Below are 19,755 nucleotides of genomic sequence, written 5' to 3'. Positions count from 1 at the left end.
GACACTGCTCTCATCTTTTCTCAGCCAGATTATACTGTATCTGTCATTCAGCAGCAAAATGTTAAAGCAGAATCTCAATTGTAGCATTTTCTATTGACCCACCATTGCCACTAGGGGACAACCAATGAATTTATGTTTTGTATGAAGACAACTTGCATGGTGGCTGCTGTGAGGTGAAAAATGTGTTACTGCAGATTTAGTTTAGTCAATTTAATAGGCTGGATTTTGCGATGTCAAAATGCAGTTTGTGTGCAGACTACTAGCATTTGCCATTTTATTTTTATGGGGAGGGGAAGCGGAATGTTGAGAGAATTTGACCAGTTTCACAGCATTCCTCATTGCTTCTGTGGACACAGTTTATCTGAAAAGAAGGCATTAAAGGCAACATATTATCTTCTACTGGCAGGTGTGGTCTGTAGCTGTCTTTCTCACACAATCATTCCGCTATCAATTACTGTCTACGAGGCAATATATACACCGTTTTTTTTGTTCCCAAGATGCTGACCAGTTTGTCAATGGATGCCGCACATGACTAGTTAACCGCACCGGGAGGCGCATTTGTAGTGTGGTAGGGGTTTTCAAGTTCCATGTCTTGTAGGTGGGCCGTGCGTCAGCTGATGACGTTGGACAACAAAAATGGCAGGAGGAAGCAGCAACTACTGGGAAGGTGAGGTGGCAAACTGGCACAACTAGGGTGCGATCGGACAACTATTTGATACATTTGCAACGATGTTTGGTAAATTTGAACGGGGTTTACATGCCAAAAGTGTTGTCAAATTTGGAGCAAATCGACACGCCGTTGGGTTGGGTGGCCTGTCCACGAGCTCAGCTAGCTAGCAAAACAAGCTTTGCTAGCAAGTGAAGCGTTTACGGATGTAACGTCAGCTAGCTAATGTTGGTTAGCCTAGCGAGTTACCTTCAAATATCTTGTAGCTAGCTATTTTAGATTCGTTGTATAGTTAGCTAGCTAACGAAATAAAAATGTTGCTAGCTAAATTGTGATTTCAATTTCACCTAGCTAGTTATTTAGTTATATGTGCAGCCAACGTTAGCCAAATTATGTTTGTGTGCTAACGTTAGTTGGTTAGCCAGCCAAGTTATTTTGTCAACAGCAGAAGGATGATTAGAGAAGTGCTGCCTGATTGTTTTTTTTGTCTCCACTTAGCTGACGTTTACTACCTACCACTATTGTATAGATGACTAATTGAATAAGGTACTTATGTTCAGAAAAAGTTGGATATTTAACTAACGTTTATATGAAAAAGACAGCAAGACAACATATTATTAATATGACTCATTAGCTATGTGGATTAGTCTTTCTGTAGGCTTAGATTACTGATGCCAACCCTGTTTCTCAATTCCAAACGGTGTGTGTGCTATGTGTGTTGCACATTCCAGATTTGCGAAAGCAGGCCAGGCAGCTGGAGAATGAGTTGGACCTGAAGCTTGTGTCCTTAAGTAAACTGTGTACAAGCTACAGCAGCTCCAGAGATGGACGTCGAGGAGACAGGTAAGACTAAAACCAGTTCCATTTAGGTCACTAACCCCTTCCTCTAGGGCAGTGGTTCTTAACCTTGTTGGAGGTACTGAACCCCACCAGTTTCATATGCGCATTCACCGAACCCTTCTTAATTGGAAAAATAATATGATTTTTTTCAAATTCAAAACATAGGTATATATTTTACTGGTGCACAAAATGAACCGTGCATCAACATCAACACCGTGTGTTCAAAGAACAAAATCATCAAAACATGATTTTCACACAAAAACAAAAACATAATAATGAATATTTACTGCAAATCAGTGTGACGTCTGCTGTTGCCTTTCAGAGACCAGTTCAGAAATGCGCGGCTTCACCTTGGCAAGTGCCACTCTCATGTCATTTTCGCAACAAAGTCTGTTCCTTTTCTTCATTTTTATGTCCAGCATCCTCGAAAAGGATTGCTCGCAAAGATATGCTGTAACAAACGGTATGAAAATCTCCAGAGCTTTCTTAGCAATAACAGGGTACGTTACCATTTGTTGACACCAAAACGTTGAAAGCGTTGTTGTTCTGAAGAGTTGCTGTTGAACCTGGCTCTGCTGAATTTCAATGATTTCATATAGGTATTCATCATTGACATCTGTTGTCTCAACACTAAACGTGAACGGCTGTCTCACCCATGCTGGATATGACTCTCTTGTAGGGAAGTATCCGTCGAGAGACTTTGCAAGCTCATCTAAGTGCGTGGCAATTGCTTGCTTCAGTTCCGCGTGTACAGAAATGTCTCCGATTCCAGATACATCTTCGATCTTACTTACACAGTCGTCCAGCAGGGGAAAGTTTGCGAAGTTATCGTTCTCTGTTCGTCGTTTCCATAACGGTAGCTTTTTTTGAAAAGCCTTCAGGTTTTCCTCCGCTTCGATGATGTTGACTCCACCGCCCTGCATCTTTTGATTGAGATGATTGAGAGCTGCGAAGATATCAGCCATGTACGCTAAAATGAGAATGAACTCAGAAATTTTGAAGCAATCTGCATGACAATGTTGGTGGTCTTGCAAAAACAGGGCTAATTCCACACGCACGGCAAAAACACGATTCAGCACCTGTCCCCGGGATAACCACCGAACGTTAGAATGGTACAGAAGTACCTCGAATTCAGAGCCCATTTCTTTACACAGCTCACTGAAGATGCGGTGCCTCAGAGCACTAGTTCGCACATAGTTCACGCATTCCACTACAATTTTTAATACTTCTGCCAGTTTTGGAGGCAAGGTTTTTGTTGCCAACGCATGCCTGTGCAGAATACAATGCGTAACAATGATGTGGTGGTGCATCGGCTTTCACTAGCGCACCAAAACCAGACTTTCTTCCCAGCATGACTGGAGCTCCGTCCGAACAAACTGCAGAAACCATATCCCACGAAAGATAGATTGTTGTCTTTGAAGAAGTCATCCACAAGTTTCTTCACATCGGCTGCCTTAGTTGTTGTTGTAAGAGGCTTACAAAATAAAAAATGTTCCTTTATCACGTCGTCTTTCACATAGCGCACGAATACAGCAAGCTGGCTTAGATTGGAAACGTCTGTGGTCTCGTCGAGTTGAAGGCTGAATTTTGCAGGGCTTGAAATCAAATCTGCAACTACTTGAGCCAAGATGTCTTTGCTCATGTCTTCTATTCTGTCGCTGATGGTGTCATTTGAAAGAGGAATTTGGGATAACTTAACTTCAGCCTCTTTTCCCAGCATGATATTCGCCATCTTCAACACAGCTGGTTTTATGAGTGTTTCACCAATGGTGTGTGGTTTGCCCTGCTTTGCGATCAGGTAAGCAACTTCGTACGATGCTGTGAGGATCGGTTTGTTGATGGGTACAAAGCCGAGAACAGGCAGAGTAGCCTTTTCATCGAATCTGGCTCTCTTCACCTTGAATTCAGCGAGCGTTGTGTTCTTGTATTTTCCATCTCCATGCAGCTTAAGGAAGTGTTCTCTTAGTTTTGCCGGTGCTAGACTAGAATTGCTCAACTTGGCATTGCAAATCATGCAGTTAGGACGCTGACTCCCATCACGTTCCGTTATACATGTGAATCCATATTGTACATATTCGTCCGACCACTTTCTTTTTTTGCTCGACATAGTAAGTATGAAGGGATTAAAATATTAAGAAAGAAATCACAAGACGTACCATCACGACAGTCACAAGTCGACTACTGAGCGCACCAAATTCCCTGCAGCACAGATAGGCCAAGCGATGTAGCGTGATCACCTGCAGCCAATGATGGCCAAGCGGGACGTGTCATCACGAATCCTATGAGTCGGATGTGTGTCTTGACCTCCGCCGAACCCCTGAGACTGACTCACCGAACCCCTGGGGTTCGATCGAACCCAGGTTAAGAACCACTGCTCTAGGGCCTAAATTACAGGTCAGACGAGTGCCCAGTCCCATTCAGGTTTCTAGTCCCTTCCTCTAGCTCCTAGCCTTCTACACCTTCGGGGCCAGTTTCCCAAACAGAGATTAAGCCTTCTTCTGGACTATAAAGCACTTTCAATGGAGATTCTCTTTTAAACGTGCTTTTTCTTGGTGTTCATGGATCTGATTGGACTGATAGGTGTTACAAATATGGTGATACAGTACCTCCACCAAGCCCACATGTTGAGAGTCCTAATGGCCTCCTTGTCTTCCTATCCGTGCTATAGCAACTCAGATACTGCTCCCCTCCTCAACAACTCGACGCAGGACAGAATGTTTGAGACCATGTCTGTGGAGATTGAACAGCTGCTGGCCAAAGTAAGACTAAACAGCAAATAATTGTATTCAGCTTCACTATCATAGGCATGTCAACATGGTTGAATCTTGCATTGTGTGAACTGATGGTGCTGTGTCTCTCAGCTCACAGGTGTGAATGACAAGATGGCTGAGTACACCAGCACCCCGGGGGTGACGTCCCTTAACGCAGCCCTGATGCACACGCTCCAGAGACACAGAGACATCTTGCAAGTCTGTGCCTGTCTCTTACTATTTCTACCTTTTTCTCTTCCTCCCTCTTTCTTTGTTTCTCTCCCCTTGTCTCATCTCTTAGTCTTAACTTGAGATCTGCATGCATCATTTACATTTTCACTTGACTCCCATGGGGTTAATAGTTTTGCATCCCCTTAACTCCTGTTTTTTGTTGCTGTACCCAAGGACTACACTCATGAATTCCACAAAACCAAAGCCAACTTCCTTGCCATCCGGGAGAGAGAAGATTTGCTGGGGTCTGTCCGCAAAGACATTGAGTGAGTATCTCTCCCTCCAGCCATCCCTCCATAGATCCTTTCTTACCATAAAACGTTGTACTGACTTGAAACAACAGGTTGTGGATTTTATTTCAACTAAAAAGGGTGATTGATAAAGCATACGATTATATTGATTTATTATGTTTCTGTATGTAAGAACACTCCCTCTTTGTCTCAAATTCCAAATCGATGTCATTGAAAACAAAAGAATAGAATACCAGTCCTGTATGCTATTTAGATGCTGAAGTTTATTATAAAAAAGTTTTAGTGACATTTCACCCACTTTGGGTGGGGTGACACAAGCATACAGTGGGTAGAACAAGTATTTGATACACTGCCGATTTTTGCAGGTTTTCCTACTTACAAAGCATGTAGAGGTCTGTCATTTTTATCATAGGTACACTTCAACTGTGAGAGACGGAATCTAAAACAAAAATCCAGAAAATCACATTGTATGATTTTTAAGTAATTAATTTGCATTTTATTGCATGACATAAGTATTTGATACATCAGAAATGCAGAACTTAATATTTGTTACAGAAACCTTTGTTTGCAATTACAGAGATCATACGTTTCCTGTAGTTCTTGACCAGGTTTGCACACACTGCAGCAGGGATTTTGGCCCACTCCATACAGACCTTCTCCAGATCTTTCAGGTTTCGGGGCTGTCGCTGGGCAATACGGAATTTCAGCTCCCTCCAAATATTTTCTATTGGGTTCAGGTCTGGAGACTGGCTAGGCCACTCCAGGACCTTGAGATGCTTCTTACGGAGACACTCGTTAGTTGCCCTGGCTGTGTGTTTCGGGTCGTTGTCATGCTGGAAGACCCAGCCACGACCCATCTTCAATGCTCTTACTGAGGGAGGGAGGTTGTTGGCCAAGATCTCGCGATACATGGCCCCATCCATCCTCCCCTCAATACGGTGCAGTCGTCCTGTCCCCTTGCAGAAAAGCATCCCCAAAGAATGATGTTTCCACCTCCATGCTTCACGGTTGGGATGGTGTTCTTGGGGTTGTACTCATCCTTCTTCTTCCTCCAAACACGGCGAGTGGAGTTTAGACCAAAAAGCTGTATTTTTGTCTCATCAGACCACATGACCTTCTCCCATTCCTCCTCTGAATCATCCAGATGGTCATTGGCAAACTTCAGACGGGCCTGGACATGCGCTGGCTTGAGCAGGGGGACCTTGCGTGCGCTGCAGGATTTTAATCCATGACGGCGTAGTGTGTTACTAATGGTTTTCTTTGAGACTGTGGTCCCAGCTCTCTTCAGGTCATTGACCAGGTCCTGCCGTGTAGTTCTGGGCTGATCCCTCACCTTCCTCATGATCATTGATGCCCCACGAGGTGAGATCTTGCATGGAGCCCCAGACCGAGGGTGATTGACCGTCATCTTGAACTTCTTCCATTTTCTAATAATTGCCCCAACAGTTGTTGCCTTCTCACCAAGCTGCTTGCCTATTGTCCTGTAGCCCATCCCAGCCTTGTGCAGGTCTACAATTTTATTCCTGATGTCTTTACACGGCTCTCTGGTCTTGGCCATTGTGGAGAGGTTGGAGTCTGTTTGATTGAGTGTGTGGACAGGGGTCTTTTATACAGGTAACGAGTGGAGAACAAGAGGGCTTCTTAAAGAAAAATAACAGGTCTGTGAGAGCCGGAATTCTTACTGGTTGGTAGGTGATTAAATACTTATGTCATGTAATTAAATAATTTGCATTTTTTTGAATTATTATTTTTTATCCCATTTTCTCCCCAATTTTCGTGGTATCCAATCGCTAGTAATTACTATCTTGTCTCATCGCTACAACTCCCGTACGGGCTCGGGAGAGACGAAGGTCGAAAGCCATGCGTCCTCCGAAGCACAACCCAACCAAGCCGCACTGCTTCTTAACACAGCGCGCCTCCAACCCGGAAGCCAGCCGCACCAATGTGTCGGGGAGGAAACACCGTGTACCTGGCCCCCTTGGTTAGCGCGCACTGCGCCCGGCCCGCCACAGGAGTCGCTGGAGCGCGATGAGACAAGGATATCCCTACCGGCCAAACCCTCCCTAACCCGGACGACGCTATGCCAATTGTGCGTCGCCCCACGGACCTCCTGGTCGCGGCCGGCTGCGACAGAGCCTGGGCGCGAACCCAGAGACTCTGGTGGCGCAGCTAGCACTGCGATGCAGTGCCCTAGACCACTGCGCCACCCGGGAGGCCCTAATTTGCATTTTATTGCGTCTCTCACAGTTGAAGTGTACCTATGATAAAAATTACAGACCTCTACATGCTTTGTAAGTAGGAAACACTGCTGATTTTGCAGGTTATCAAATACTTGTTCTCCCCACTGTACATGGGGTACCGGTACAGAGTCAATGTGCGGGGGCACAGGTTAGTTGAGGTAATTTAGGTAATATGTAGGTAGAGTTAAAGTGACTATGCATAGATAATAGAGTAGCAGCAGTGTAAAAGAGGGGGGGTACAATGCAAATAGTCTGGGTAGCCATTTGATTAGCTGTTCAGGAGTCTTATGGCTTGGGGGTAGAAGCTGTTAAGAAGCCTTTTGGACCTAGACTTGGCGTTCCGGTACAGCATACCATGCAGTAGTAGAGAGAACAGTCTATGACTAGGGTGGCTGGAGTCTTTGACAATTTTTAGGGCCTTCCTCTGACACTGCCTGGTATAGAGGTCCTGGATGGCAGGAAGCTTGGGACCACGTGTTGTACTGGGCCATATGCACTACCCTCTGTAGTGCCTTGCGGGCGGAGGCCGAGCAGTTGCTATACCAGGCAGGGATACAACCAATTAGGATGCTGTCTGGTGCAGCTGTAGAACCTTTTGAGGACCCATGCTCCCTCCTGAGAGGGAGACTGAAAAAAGGTATGCAAATATGAGTGGGTCAAGGGTTTCTGGGATAATGTTGTTGATGTGAGCCATGACCAGCCTTTCAAAGCACTTCATGGCTACAGACGTGAGTGCTACGGGTCGATAGTCATTTAGGCAGGTTACCTTAGTGTTCTTGGGCATAGGGACTATGGTGGTCTGCTTGAAACATGTTGGTATTACAGACTCAGTCAGGAACAGGTTGAAAATGTAATTGAAGACACTTGCCAATTGGCCAGCACATGCTCGGTGTCCACGTCCTGGTAATCCGTCTGGCCTTGTGTATGTTGACCTGTTTAAAGATCTTACTCACATCTTGTCCGGAACAGCCGATGCTCTAATGCATGCTTCAGTGTTGCTTGCCCCGAAGCGAGCATAGAGGTAATTTAGCTCGTCTGGTAGGCTCGTGTCACTGAGCAGCTCGCGGCTGTGCTTCCCTTTTGTAGTCTGTAATAGTTTGCAAGCCCTGCCACATCCGACGAGCGTCGTTCACCCAATCAAAGGATCAGATAATGAATCTAGTACTGAAAGCATAAGCTACAGTTAGCTAGCACTGCAGTGCCAACAATGTGGTGAGTAATGGACTCAAAGAGAAATACAATAGTTGGAACAGTTTTCAACACATCTTTTTCAAAAATGGTGACGCGAAACTCTCGTTTGCAACTGTTGGACTAATGATTCTACGCTAGATGCAGGCAAGAGTGTGCCAGGCTGTATTGAATGTGTCATTGTCTATCATCTCAAATTTTTCTATCGACCTTTGTACACTTTCATTTGTAGGCTAGATTGTAGCAACCTCATGATGGGTATAGGGCAAATTAGTTATGTTACATTGAACTGGGTGAATGGAATATGAATAACAGTCATCCAACATGCTGTAATAGTAATAAGGCCATGCTCATGATAAAAAAAATGGTCCTCTGTCATCATAAGTGGCACTCACCGCCACTGATACCGATATCGTTTTTATGGTTTACTGCCCAGCCCTACCTCCATGGGCCTCTGTAATGAGAGAGAGAAGGTGCTCAGTGCTCCACTGATTGGCTTGGTAGTAAATGAGGGCTGGGCAACCAGACTATGACTCTTGTCTGTGTTTTAATGGCTTATTGATCTATCTAAGATGCAGCAGGGCGCACCTCGAGACCACTGTAGGATTCCTATTGAGCAAACACTACCCTCCTCTTATATGCAGATAGCCTTATTCATCAGTGCTCACTGTTCCATGCACTCATGTCTGTTCTCCATGTGCTCCACATTAACCATACATCATAGTGCCTGGGAATTAACCTTTCACTGTTCTGTTGGCTGTGGACTGAATTTATAATTGTTCTGCTTGGGAAGATGACATTACTTCCCACCCACACAATGTGATGGGAAATGTGAGCTTTATTTTAGTGGTAGTCCTGTCTGAGTCATCACGTTTTTCAAAAACACTAAAGTCCCCAAAGGACCATTTTTTGTTGTTGTGTGCATTCTGATCCATGTAGCCTATGATGTACTGTAAGCATTAATCTACACATTGGGAAATGACAAACTACATACATGCTGTTCCTCAAGGATTTAGACTTGTGTTGTAATGCTTTCACAGCCCACGTGCTTGAGTCTTGTGGTGTGCTAATGCTGAACTAACACACACTAATAGCCAAGCTACTGACGCTAACAGCAGTGCTAATAATCACTACAACAACACTAGGCTAACAAGAACCCCTATTGTATTGTACACTATCAGGCATTGAGTTGGCATCATAGTGGAACTCCTCCTGGGAGGGCGGTGATGTGGATGGATCCCTGGAGGCTAGAGCGCTGCAGTGAGCCATGCGCACTAGACTGGAGTGATGACATTAGGCTGGGCTGACAGCTCGTGGTTCTAGCTGCAGTCATGGTCCCACACAGCACCACTGGAGAAGAGACGCAGGCAGTCATGCAGATATGGAGACTCGGAGCTTCCATTTCCAGGAAACCCTGAGAGATGGGAAATTGAGACAGTGAGGGAGAGACAAAGTGAGGGAAGGAAGAGGGACAGATATGGAGAGACACAGAGGGAGGTGGTAGTCTGTTAGGGCACCACTGGGATGCTTCACCACTATTCTTTAAGTTGTCCATTTTGTCAAGGTCCACAAGTTCAGTTTCTCTGATACAGCTATACATGATACTATACAGTCTTTATGAAATAAACTTATAGTAATTTTGTCTTCACTCTGCTACCTTTGCTGACCTTACTCTAAAGAAGAATTCAGCATCTCTTCTAGTTAAATAACTGTTGTGTTCTCTTGTTCTTTCTACCCATTTATTGTACAATGCTAGCTAGGCAACTATGGCTAACTTAGTCACGTCAAACAGTGCAGACAGAATAACAGTAGGTGCATTTGTTTAAGCTGTTTTCTATTGACATTTATTTGGATTCATCCATAACAATGAGCTAATGAGCCATGATTTCACCTGGCATAGAAAATGTGCTCTCTCTTTAGGACACTGTTGTTCAGAAGAGCTAGCCAACAACACAGCTAACACAATAACTTCAAACTTAAGCTGGGAACACTGCAAACTAGTTGCACTTCGTTTTGTAACTTTTTCTTTTTCAATTGACATTTCTTTGTATATATCCATAAAAATTATGCCAGCTAATTCATGATTTTGACTAGCAGGCTGAGAAATGCTACTTGTCTGTCTCGTCCCGACTTCGGACACATTCATTACTATGGAACAGTTGGAGATAGAATTTGAAACAATGTTGCAAATGTCAGCGAGACAGACAGCAAGGTTTATACAAATTTCCACTGTTAAACTAAATGTTAGTCTAAAAGAAATGTGAGATCATGTCTAAATGCTTTTTATAGTGGAGATCAAGTTTATAACTTCCCTGCCTGGGCTGATGAGACAGTGGATTGCGCAGTCAGATGGAACAGAGTAAATAGGCATTTTAACATCATAGATTTAGCCGGTGGTAACTTGTGGAATAGAAACCGTCTGGAATGCACTTTTAACCGATCAGCATTCAGGATTAGACCCACCCATTGTATAATAACACTTTATCCACCATGGATGTTACCCCTCTAGTAGGCTTGGGCGATACCCCGGTATATGGTATAAATAGTATATTTTGATATACAAACGGTAGGATTTTCAATACTGTAAAAAAAACAAATGGTCCTGCGTATAACTAGAAGTTAATTATAACTAATAAGAAATCTAAGCTGTGTCAAATTTTAAGTTATATCCAGCTCAGGGCTCCAGCTATGCATTTGGTTTGCTAACTTGCTAGCAAAGTGGCTAGATGTCAAGATCAAGCTTCTTGGTTACAGCAGAGACATTTGATCTATTTAAATTACATTTGTTATTCTAATTCCTAATTCTATGCATTCATCCCCTCCTGGATCAAGAATTGAAACAATGGCTGCCTCCTTTTCCCAGGTCAGTGGAGAGGAAGGACAGCATCACTAAAGTGCTTATGGGCTTACAGCCTATAGCTAGTCCAGCAGCCACTTCCTATAGCAGCCACTGCAGTGGGAATTGAGAGTAGTGCTAAGGAGCTTTCGGCACGGGTTGCTGGGTGCTCATATCCACTCTGTGATTGGCCTAAACAACAGTCTGCCATTGTATAGGCTACTGAACAGTATAGACTTAAGCAATAAGGCATAAGGAGGTGTGGTATATTTCCAGTATATCACGGCTAAGGGCTGTTCTTAGGCATGACGCTATGTGATGACAATGCATTAGCTGTAGTATATTGCCATATACCACAACCCTGAGGTGCCTTATTGCTAGCGTAAACTGGTTACCAACATAATTAGAACAGTAAAAATGTATTTTTTTGTCAGCCCCGTGGTATAGTGCACTCAGCCAATCAGCATTCCGTGTTTATTTTTAAGCAATAAGGCCCGAGGGGGTGTGGTATATGGCCAATATACCACGGCTAAGGGCTGTTCTTATGCGCAACGCAGAGGGCCTGGATACAGCCCTTAGTCATGGTATATTGTCCATATACCACAAACCCCCAAGGTGTCTTATTGCTATTATAAACTGGTTACCAATGTAATTAGAGCACTAAATTTTTTTTGTCTTACCCATGGTATTCTGTCTGCTATACCACAGCTATCAGCCAATCAGCATTCAGGGCTCGAACCACCCAGTTTATAACAGTGTGTGGTTTGTGAAAGCCAATCCTGTAAAACTGATGGGATTTTGATAGCGTCTTTCCATATTTTGTGATGTTTTACCATTCAGCTCAAACTTAATTAACTATTATTGAAATGGTTCTAGAAAACCTGACATGTGGGGCTGAGTGGTGTCTGTCTTGTGTAACTATAAACCTTTGTTATACAAGCGTAAATGGATATACAGCGCATATTCCCCTGTTACCCACTAGGTGGCAGTAGACCCATCTGCATTAGCAGACCTGACTGGGTGTGTGTGGCTGCTTAAGTGGTCAGGAGATGAGGGCTCTCTGTCTGTTAACAATACCACGCACACACATGGCTCCAGCCATCTTAAAGGGATACTTCGAGGTTTTGGCAATGGTATCTAATTCCAAAGAGTCAGTTGTACTTTTGGATCTCATTTTTAAGCATTTGTGTCCAGTATGGAGGAAGTTAGAGGTAGTTTCGCGAGCCAATGCTAGCAAGTGTTAGCGTAATGACCAGCAGGACCTCTAAGGTTGTTACTGTAGCAATGATGAGCCAATCCTTCTGAGATGTGGACCATTCCATTACTATCTTTTCACATCTATTTCCATTGTACTTCTCCCATGCTGCTATTTCGCTCTAATTACTCGCTTTTGCTCTCCCCCCAGCAGCAGTGGTGGTAGGGGGAGAGGGCGAGCTGAATGACCCTGCCCATTAGCTTACATGGTGATGTTGACAACCGGAGAAACCCTCCTCAGTGTTTTCCATTCAGGCCAGGCTGGCTCTTTAAACCACCTCCTCAGCATTGCTGTACTCCTATTATACATGAAGTAGTCCTTTTTACCACACTGTGCCTGTTTGCTTGGACTGTAGCTGCATAGACTAACCTTGATTCAGACAAACCTTGTTTCAAATGGTCACAAGGATGAATCCATAGATGAAGTGTTTAATACAATCGTGGCTGAATTTGGTAATACTTTAATCAGGATCAATTTGTCAGTAAATATTTCAGATGGTCATAGCAGTGATGTCATCTTGAGTTGTTTGTGTGTCTGACTAATTTATATGCACAGTATTATATGAATTAAACCCATTCTCTCTTTCTGTCCAACAGGACATACAAGAGTGGCTCAGGAGTGAACAACAGAAGAACAGAACTGTTTCTGAAGGAGCATGAACACCTGAGAAAGTACGATCCTGAACGAACACACACGCACACACACACTGCTCCTGACTTTTTGTGCCCCTAAATGACCAGATTACCTCGCAATATCATCTTGCAGTATTCTCCAAGTACCCATACTATCATCTCACAATTATTCTCTCAAGCTTTTTCTGTAGTTCTTATAAACAAGTTCAGTGTGTCTGCTGTTCCCAGAGCAGTTCTCAGAACTGTATCAGTTCTCAGGAGCTGCTACTTCCCAGAAGCCAATAGCAGTCTGCAGCACAGTGCTGGGATAACTCATGTTGATGGGTGAAGTCAGCCATTTTGAATAACTCTGAAATGATCTCCCTGCTCTTGCTGTTTGCTTGCTAACCACTGCTTAAGCAGTTCTGATCCCAAAAGGACAGATGGGAAGCTGTTTGGGTTTTTCATTTTAAAGGTAGAGCTCGGGTAATGTTGTTTTTGTGTATAAATCAGGGAGTGTGATCTTGATATTTTTTAGTAGACAGCAACTTGGCTGCTTAAGTTAACGATCTGTTTTAAGGAAATGTAAGAGGAAAAAATAGATTTAAGGTAAAGGGACATTTAGGCCTAATTGGCTTTTGCATGCAAGTGAATTAATTCAGACTAATTAATGAATAAAATAATTCATGCTGTGTATTATTCTCCCATAAATATAGCAAGGCAATAACTCCTGAAGGTCAAATCCCTCAAACCCGACCAAACACACACGGTCATGTCTTTATAGTACCACTATACATTTGAGTTCAGGAAGGTTACTCCCAGTCAGTGTTGATATACTGTAGAAGGTCAGACCATAAGCACCACACAGTTCTATCATTTTATCATATTGCACTATCTCAACTTTAATGGCCTGACATGGAGCACTTGGATTCAAGGGTTAATTCTTTGTTTACCTCTGTGTAGTCAATTTGCTATCAGCGTGGGACACACACACACATTAACTACAGAGTTGCATGTGTCAGGAGGGAGGTCTTGCAAACCTTCATCTGACTGAGGGGACAATTTAGGCATAACGGAGAACTATAATGATTGGTCTGCTCTCTTCTACTAACCCCGGTGTGTCCTGGTTAAACTGAAGGATTGTCCCCAAATAGCAGTTTCTCTAGATACACACAAACCTCCATTCATTAAAGAACCTGTCTGACTATTCTGTCACAATTGCTGAATGGTATTTTTCCAGTTACTGCACTGAATGTGCTCATTCAAGTACTGTATTTTTCTGTGTGTAATTTGATAGTGACGGTAGTGTAAGGGGACCCATGGTTTTTGTGTGTGTGACTGTCTCAGCAGTTGCCTCGGACGGCAGGGTCCACTTCTCAGCATTGTTATCACCAGCATTACACCCTGTGTGCTGTTTTACTTTAGTACCAAAGGAATCCTTACAAAACGCTGTGTTGGTGGAAGACCTGTTTGACTGGGTATTATTTAATCGGGTGCTGCTGATGCAGGTTTTGTTTGTGAAGCAGCCAGTTTCCATCTCTGTGAATGAAAGAGATGGCCCATGAACAGAACTGCCAGTGCAGAACATTAAATAAAGTAAAGAAATCAAACAAAACCTCTACAAACACATTATCCTGTTGTAGTGTACATTAATGTGATTTAACTACATGACAATAAGAAGGGCATGGGGACAGCTGCTGAATCTGTCTTGAGTGTCAGGTTTATAACATTTATAAGGCAGAACTGCAGCACTTGAAATAGCACTTATTTGAAATGCTGCAGATGCGCAATATAATTAAGCAATAAGGCTCGAGGGGGATGTGGTATATGGCCATTATACCATGGCAAAGGGCTGTTCTTTTGCAGGACGCAACGCAGAGTGCCTGGATACAGCCCTTAGCCGTGGTATATTTGCCATTATCCACAAACCCCTGAGGTGCCTTATTGCTATATAAGCTGGTTACCAACGTAATTAGAACAGTAACAAGTGTGTTTTTTGTTGTTGTCATATCCGTGTTATACGCTCTGAGCCAATCGGCATTCAGGGCTCAGACCACCTAGTTTATAATTTCTAATATCCATTGTTAATGTCACAGCTGCATAGTGCGCATATTATTGTTGCCCTCATTACATTGAGAAAAGATGGCACGTGGAGCTCATCTGGGTAAAGTTCTGTCTCACGATGCTTTGGTAGAGAACCTTGGTTTGTTTCGAAACCTGATCCTAGACCAGTCCCCAGAGCCTGTCTAAGAGCGGAGGCCATCTATGTCATTAGTAGTATCTGAGCTCTGTGCCAGCTCAGACATATAATCAAACATTCAATACAATCTAGGAAAATGTGTTAATATTTGCAGTCGCGGTACTGGTACACAGCCTCACCACACAACAAGCTGGGAGCAGCACATGATATTATGATGATGTGATTTAGGGATAATACCATGTTAACCACAGGAGATAACAGGGAGGACTTTCCCTTACTGCACCAATGAAGAATAAGGAGGAGAGAGCTGTAGCTTAGTGGGCGTGATTCTATTACCTTAGAGCTATTGTATTAAAGAGAGGGCAGGAAAGAGGGATGGAGGAAAGAAGAGATGAAATATGTTACTGGCTGCTGTGGTAATGGCCTAAAGAGGTTTAGACACAAACAAATGGGAAGTATTTCTTCCTTCGGCCCCTATCAAGGTTTTCAGCTCTGCTCCGTAGAGCAGTGGAAATGTTTGAGCTTGGGTGCAGTGCGTGCGGGCCCAGTTTCCCATGGTCAGGAAAAACTCCTTGCCCTAAGTACATTACTCTACAGGAGGTAAACCTTACCTTGGCAGATGAAAATGATAGGCTGTCAGGATATACACCGAATGCCCAGGCCAGAAATGCAGAGGCACTGTCCCTGCAGGAGTTGTATTTCTTTATTTATTACTAACTCCAATTTCTGTATTCACTGGTTGACCTGTAGGACACACAATGTTTCATTGAGGAACAGACTAAATGAATGGGCACCTTATGAAACCACACAGAACATAAGACTTCCTGGGACCCCTGCTTGGTGCAGTCTGGTGTAGGGCTGTTGTGGTAACCGTATTACCGCCACACCGGCGGTCATGAAGGCAGTCAATTTCCACGTGACCGTTTAATCACAATAATTAGGCTTCTCCAAGCTCTGATGCTGCTGATGGTCATTAGTAGCCTACCAAACGGTGACCTTTGATAATGGTGTTTTCCGCTAATGGAACATTCGCGCCTACTGCCGTGTGCGCATTTCTGCGCTTATGTGAAGAAATAGCCTAATAGTTTATCAACATTTTAAGCTAAAAGTTTTTTTGATGCTAGTGGTGGTAATAATTTGGGATCTATCGCATCCCACAACTGTCCCAGACTGTTTTGAATATTTATTTCTTGCACAGAATAGGTCAACTTTTGTACTATGGGGGATAGTAAATTGACATAGGCTACTGCTTTTGCTGTTCGTTAGGCCTACGCATCTTGTTGGCTGACAAAGTAAATGTGGACAGTTCTTTCAATATCTTCAATATGCACCTCAGAATTGGATAAAGACGCACGTAGTTCTGTACGATGTGTCGGTCTTCACTTGTAGCCTGTTGGAAAGACCCGATCACATGATGGAGAGCCGTGTGAGTGAGAGGTGATTTGGAGCGTGCAGCACTCAGGGAGAAAGGCATAATGGCCGCAAAAGGCATGGATTTTTTTTAGGGCGCATTAGGGTCACACTAAAGGGATGCCGCCTTGAAGTTTGAGGCATTATCAAGTGATTTTCAAATTGTGAATGAGACTGATGAAGTGTGTACAGCCTTCAGAAAAAACAAAGCAGAGCCTTTGCTTTTCATGCTACTTTTTTTACAAATCAACATTAGTTGCATCATGCAGCCTTACAATGTATTAAAAATCAAAACATATAGCCCAATGTTTGTTGAACAACTACGTTTTCATTATTAACTCTAAATTAAGCATATAGGAGTACCTATGGAAAACCTATGTCTTTGTTAACCGCTTACCACAGAATAAGCCTCAACTTGTTTGGGTGAAATATCCTTTATTTTATTTAGCTTTGTATTCTTCATACTATAAAATAATGCCATGGAATTCTAAGCAAATATTGTCTGTTAAATGAACCAGTGTAGCCCACAGCCAATTGGCTTAAATGAACCAGTGTAGCCCACAGCCAATTGGCATAGCCAGATCAGGACCTGACATCAAATGTTATTAGTCACATGCGCCGAACACAACAATTGTAGACCTTACAGTGAAATGCTTACCTACGAGCCCCCAACCAACAATGCAGTTTCCCCCAAAATACTAAACTAACCGGTACCTCCCTGTATGTAGTTATTGGAAGTGACTATGCATAGATTATGACAACAGAGTAGCAGTGTTGTAAAGGGGGGGGGGGGGGGCAATGCAAATAGTCTGGTTAGCCATTTGATTAGATGTTCAGGAGTCTTATGGCTTGGGGGTAGAAGCTGTTTAGAAGCCTCTTGGACCTAGACTTTGCACTCTGGTACCGCTTGCCGTGTGGTAGCCGAGAGAACAATCTATGACTAGGGTGACTGGAGTCTTTGACAATTTTTAGGGCCTTCCTCTGACACGGCCTGGTATAGAGGTCCTGGATGGCAGGAAGCTTGGACCCAGTGACGTACTGGGCCGTTCGCACTACCCTCTAGTAGGGCTGGGTGAAAAACGTCTATCGTTTCATATTATGCTCTATCGTTTATTTCGTTGTGTCGCAAATCGCTCTTTACGGCAATATATTTAGTCAATTGGACAATGCTTTGCGTTCTTCCAAAATTTGCAACACAAACAAACATGGAGAGTGAATGTGACGCAGAGCACAGAGACACGGAGGTCGTACCTAAAAGAGGTGCTACTTCGGTCGCATGGACGTGGTTTGGGTATGAAAAGTCTGACAAGGACCAGAAAACCGTCCTCTGCAAAATATGCCGCAGGCCGGTCCCGACAACAGGCTCAAACACCACTAACCTCTTTTACCACCTACGCAAGAATCATGTGAAACCGTACGGAGAGTCTATGGATGAGACCCCAAAAAAGTACAGTCGAGTGCTCAAAACAAACCACCGACTCAAATGTTGCCCGCAGCACACCATATGGCAAAGAATCACGAAGATGGAAGGAGATAACAGCTGCTGTTACAACTTAGATTTGCAAAGACATGGCCCCAATGTACACGGTCGAGAAACGGGGGTTTCGTGAGTTGGCGCTAACACTTGACCCAAGGTAACAAATGCAAAATGATATGTTTTTTTTAAATTTTGTTTTACCTTTATATAACTAGGCAAGTCAGTTGAGAACAAATTCTTATTTTCAATGACGGCCTAGGAACCGTGGGTTAACTGCCTGTTCAGGGGCAGAGAACGACAGATTTGTACCTTGTCAGCTCGGGGATTTGAACTTGCAACCTTTCGGTTACTAGTCCAACGCTCTAACCACTAGGCTACCATTAATGCCAAAATAACATGCAAAACAGGCAAGCCCCTACAAATCTATATTTTAGGCCTACATTTATTTTGTTTGCAACTATTGTTGAAGTGTTTTCTATTTACCTTTTTTGACATACCAGGCAGTGATGCAACCAGTCAGGATGCTCTCGATGGTGCAGCTGTAGAACCTTTTTGAGGACCAATGCCAAATCTTTTTAGTCTCATGAGGGGGAATAGGTTTTGTCATGCCCTCTTCACGACTTGTCTTGGTGTGCTTGGAACATGTTAGTTTGTTGGTGATGTGGACACCAAGGAACTTGAAGCTCTCAAGCTGCTCCACTGCAGCCCCGTCGACGTGAATGGGGACGTGCTCGGTCTTTTTCCTGTAGTCCACAATCATCTCCTTTGTCTTCATCACGTTGAGGGAGAGGAGGTTGTCCTGACACCACACGGCCAGGTCTGACCTCCTCCCTATAGGCTGTCTCGTCGTTGTCGGTGATCAGGCCTACCACTGTTGTCATCGGCATAAGAACAACTCAGAGTATGCTGTTCTGTTCTTCTGAAATAGACTACATTTTCTTCATATCATGCTTCTTTAGACCTGTCTAAAATAAGTAATGGATTTGTTGTGAAGTTGTAGGCTATATTACATGGCGTTATTAGACTTTTTAAAATGTAGGTGTTCCAAAAGTCTGCTTCAGTGGCTTGTAGGCTATGTGTGGAAGACAGGAGATGCTAAATGTGTTCATGTTCATTAACGGTCAATTACTGTCAGGCCAACAGTTATTTGCTTGACAATCACCGGCTGACAATTTCATGATCGCCACAGCCCTAGTATGGTGTCACTGTGAGATATTATAAACATAATTCTCCACTGTCCCATCTGAAGCCATAGTATTTGTGAATGGTGAAGGCTAGTTTTGGATGTGGATACTCATTGACTGAAAGGGGATCTGAAAACACTATAGGCCTATACCTAAGTTGTGTATATGCTATAACTTATGTTAAAATCAGAGTACAGTACATGTAATATCTATTAAAACCTATCCATTTTGTAATCAGATTTGGGTGGAAAGTGACTGGCTCTGTGAAGTTGGAGAGTAGACTTTTCACTGTGTACCAAAATGGCTAGGGGAACTCCTGTGAGTGTTTTGTCCTCCACTACGTTACTCCCTAGTTCCCCGTCTCTCAGAGAAGAGGAGGAGAGTGGGAGAGTCTGTTTGTTTTCCCCAAAGAGAACACTTGTCTTATCAGCTATGGCCGGGGCCTTGAAGTGTGTTGTGCCGTAGTGTTTAGGCCCATGTCTTAATCTCTCACATGCACGCAGACACGCACCCTCGTACTGTCTCCCACTCATGCGCTCTTTCCATTACATAGCCTCTTCCTTTCGCTCACTATCTGTAAAGAGAGGTCTGGTCATGATTTAAATGAGGGGAAGT

General features: G+C 43.6%; 1 protein-coding gene across 3 annotated transcripts in view; it reads left to right on the top strand.

Moving 5' to 3' along the window:
- Positions 1–446: 446 nt before the first annotated feature.
- Positions 447–19,755, top strand: part of LOC139548863 (Golgi SNAP receptor complex member 1) — a 54,443-nt gene continuing 35,134 nt past the window's right edge. Inside the window, exons 1-7 of one of the 3 annotated variants that reach the window (XM_071358762.1) lie at positions 631–667; positions 1,166–1,213; positions 1,399–1,510; positions 4,176–4,266; positions 4,369–4,476; positions 4,663–4,754; positions 12,855–12,929. In XM_071358762.1, the coding sequence (XP_071214863.1) occupies positions 4,222–4,266; positions 4,369–4,476; positions 4,663–4,754; positions 12,855–12,929 (320 nt within the window). In that variant the 5' untranslated portion in view covers positions 631–667; positions 1,166–1,213; positions 1,399–1,510; positions 4,176–4,221. Of the gene's footprint in view, positions 737–1,165; positions 1,214–1,398; positions 1,511–4,175; positions 4,267–4,368; positions 4,477–4,662; positions 4,755–12,854; positions 12,930–19,755 lie in introns of all 3 variants that reach the window. The other 2 variants (XM_071358760.1, XM_071358761.1) reach the window with 2 other exon arrangements.

Source organism: Salvelinus alpinus, chromosome 22, assembly GCF_045679555.1.
Source record: "Salvelinus alpinus chromosome 22, SLU_Salpinus.1, whole genome shotgun sequence".
In the NCBI taxonomy this organism is placed as follows: Eukaryota; Metazoa; Chordata; class Actinopteri; order Salmoniformes; family Salmonidae; genus Salvelinus; species Salvelinus alpinus.
The sequence above is the reverse complement of the archived record's forward strand: the minus strand, read 5'-3'. Positions and strand labels throughout refer to the sequence as shown.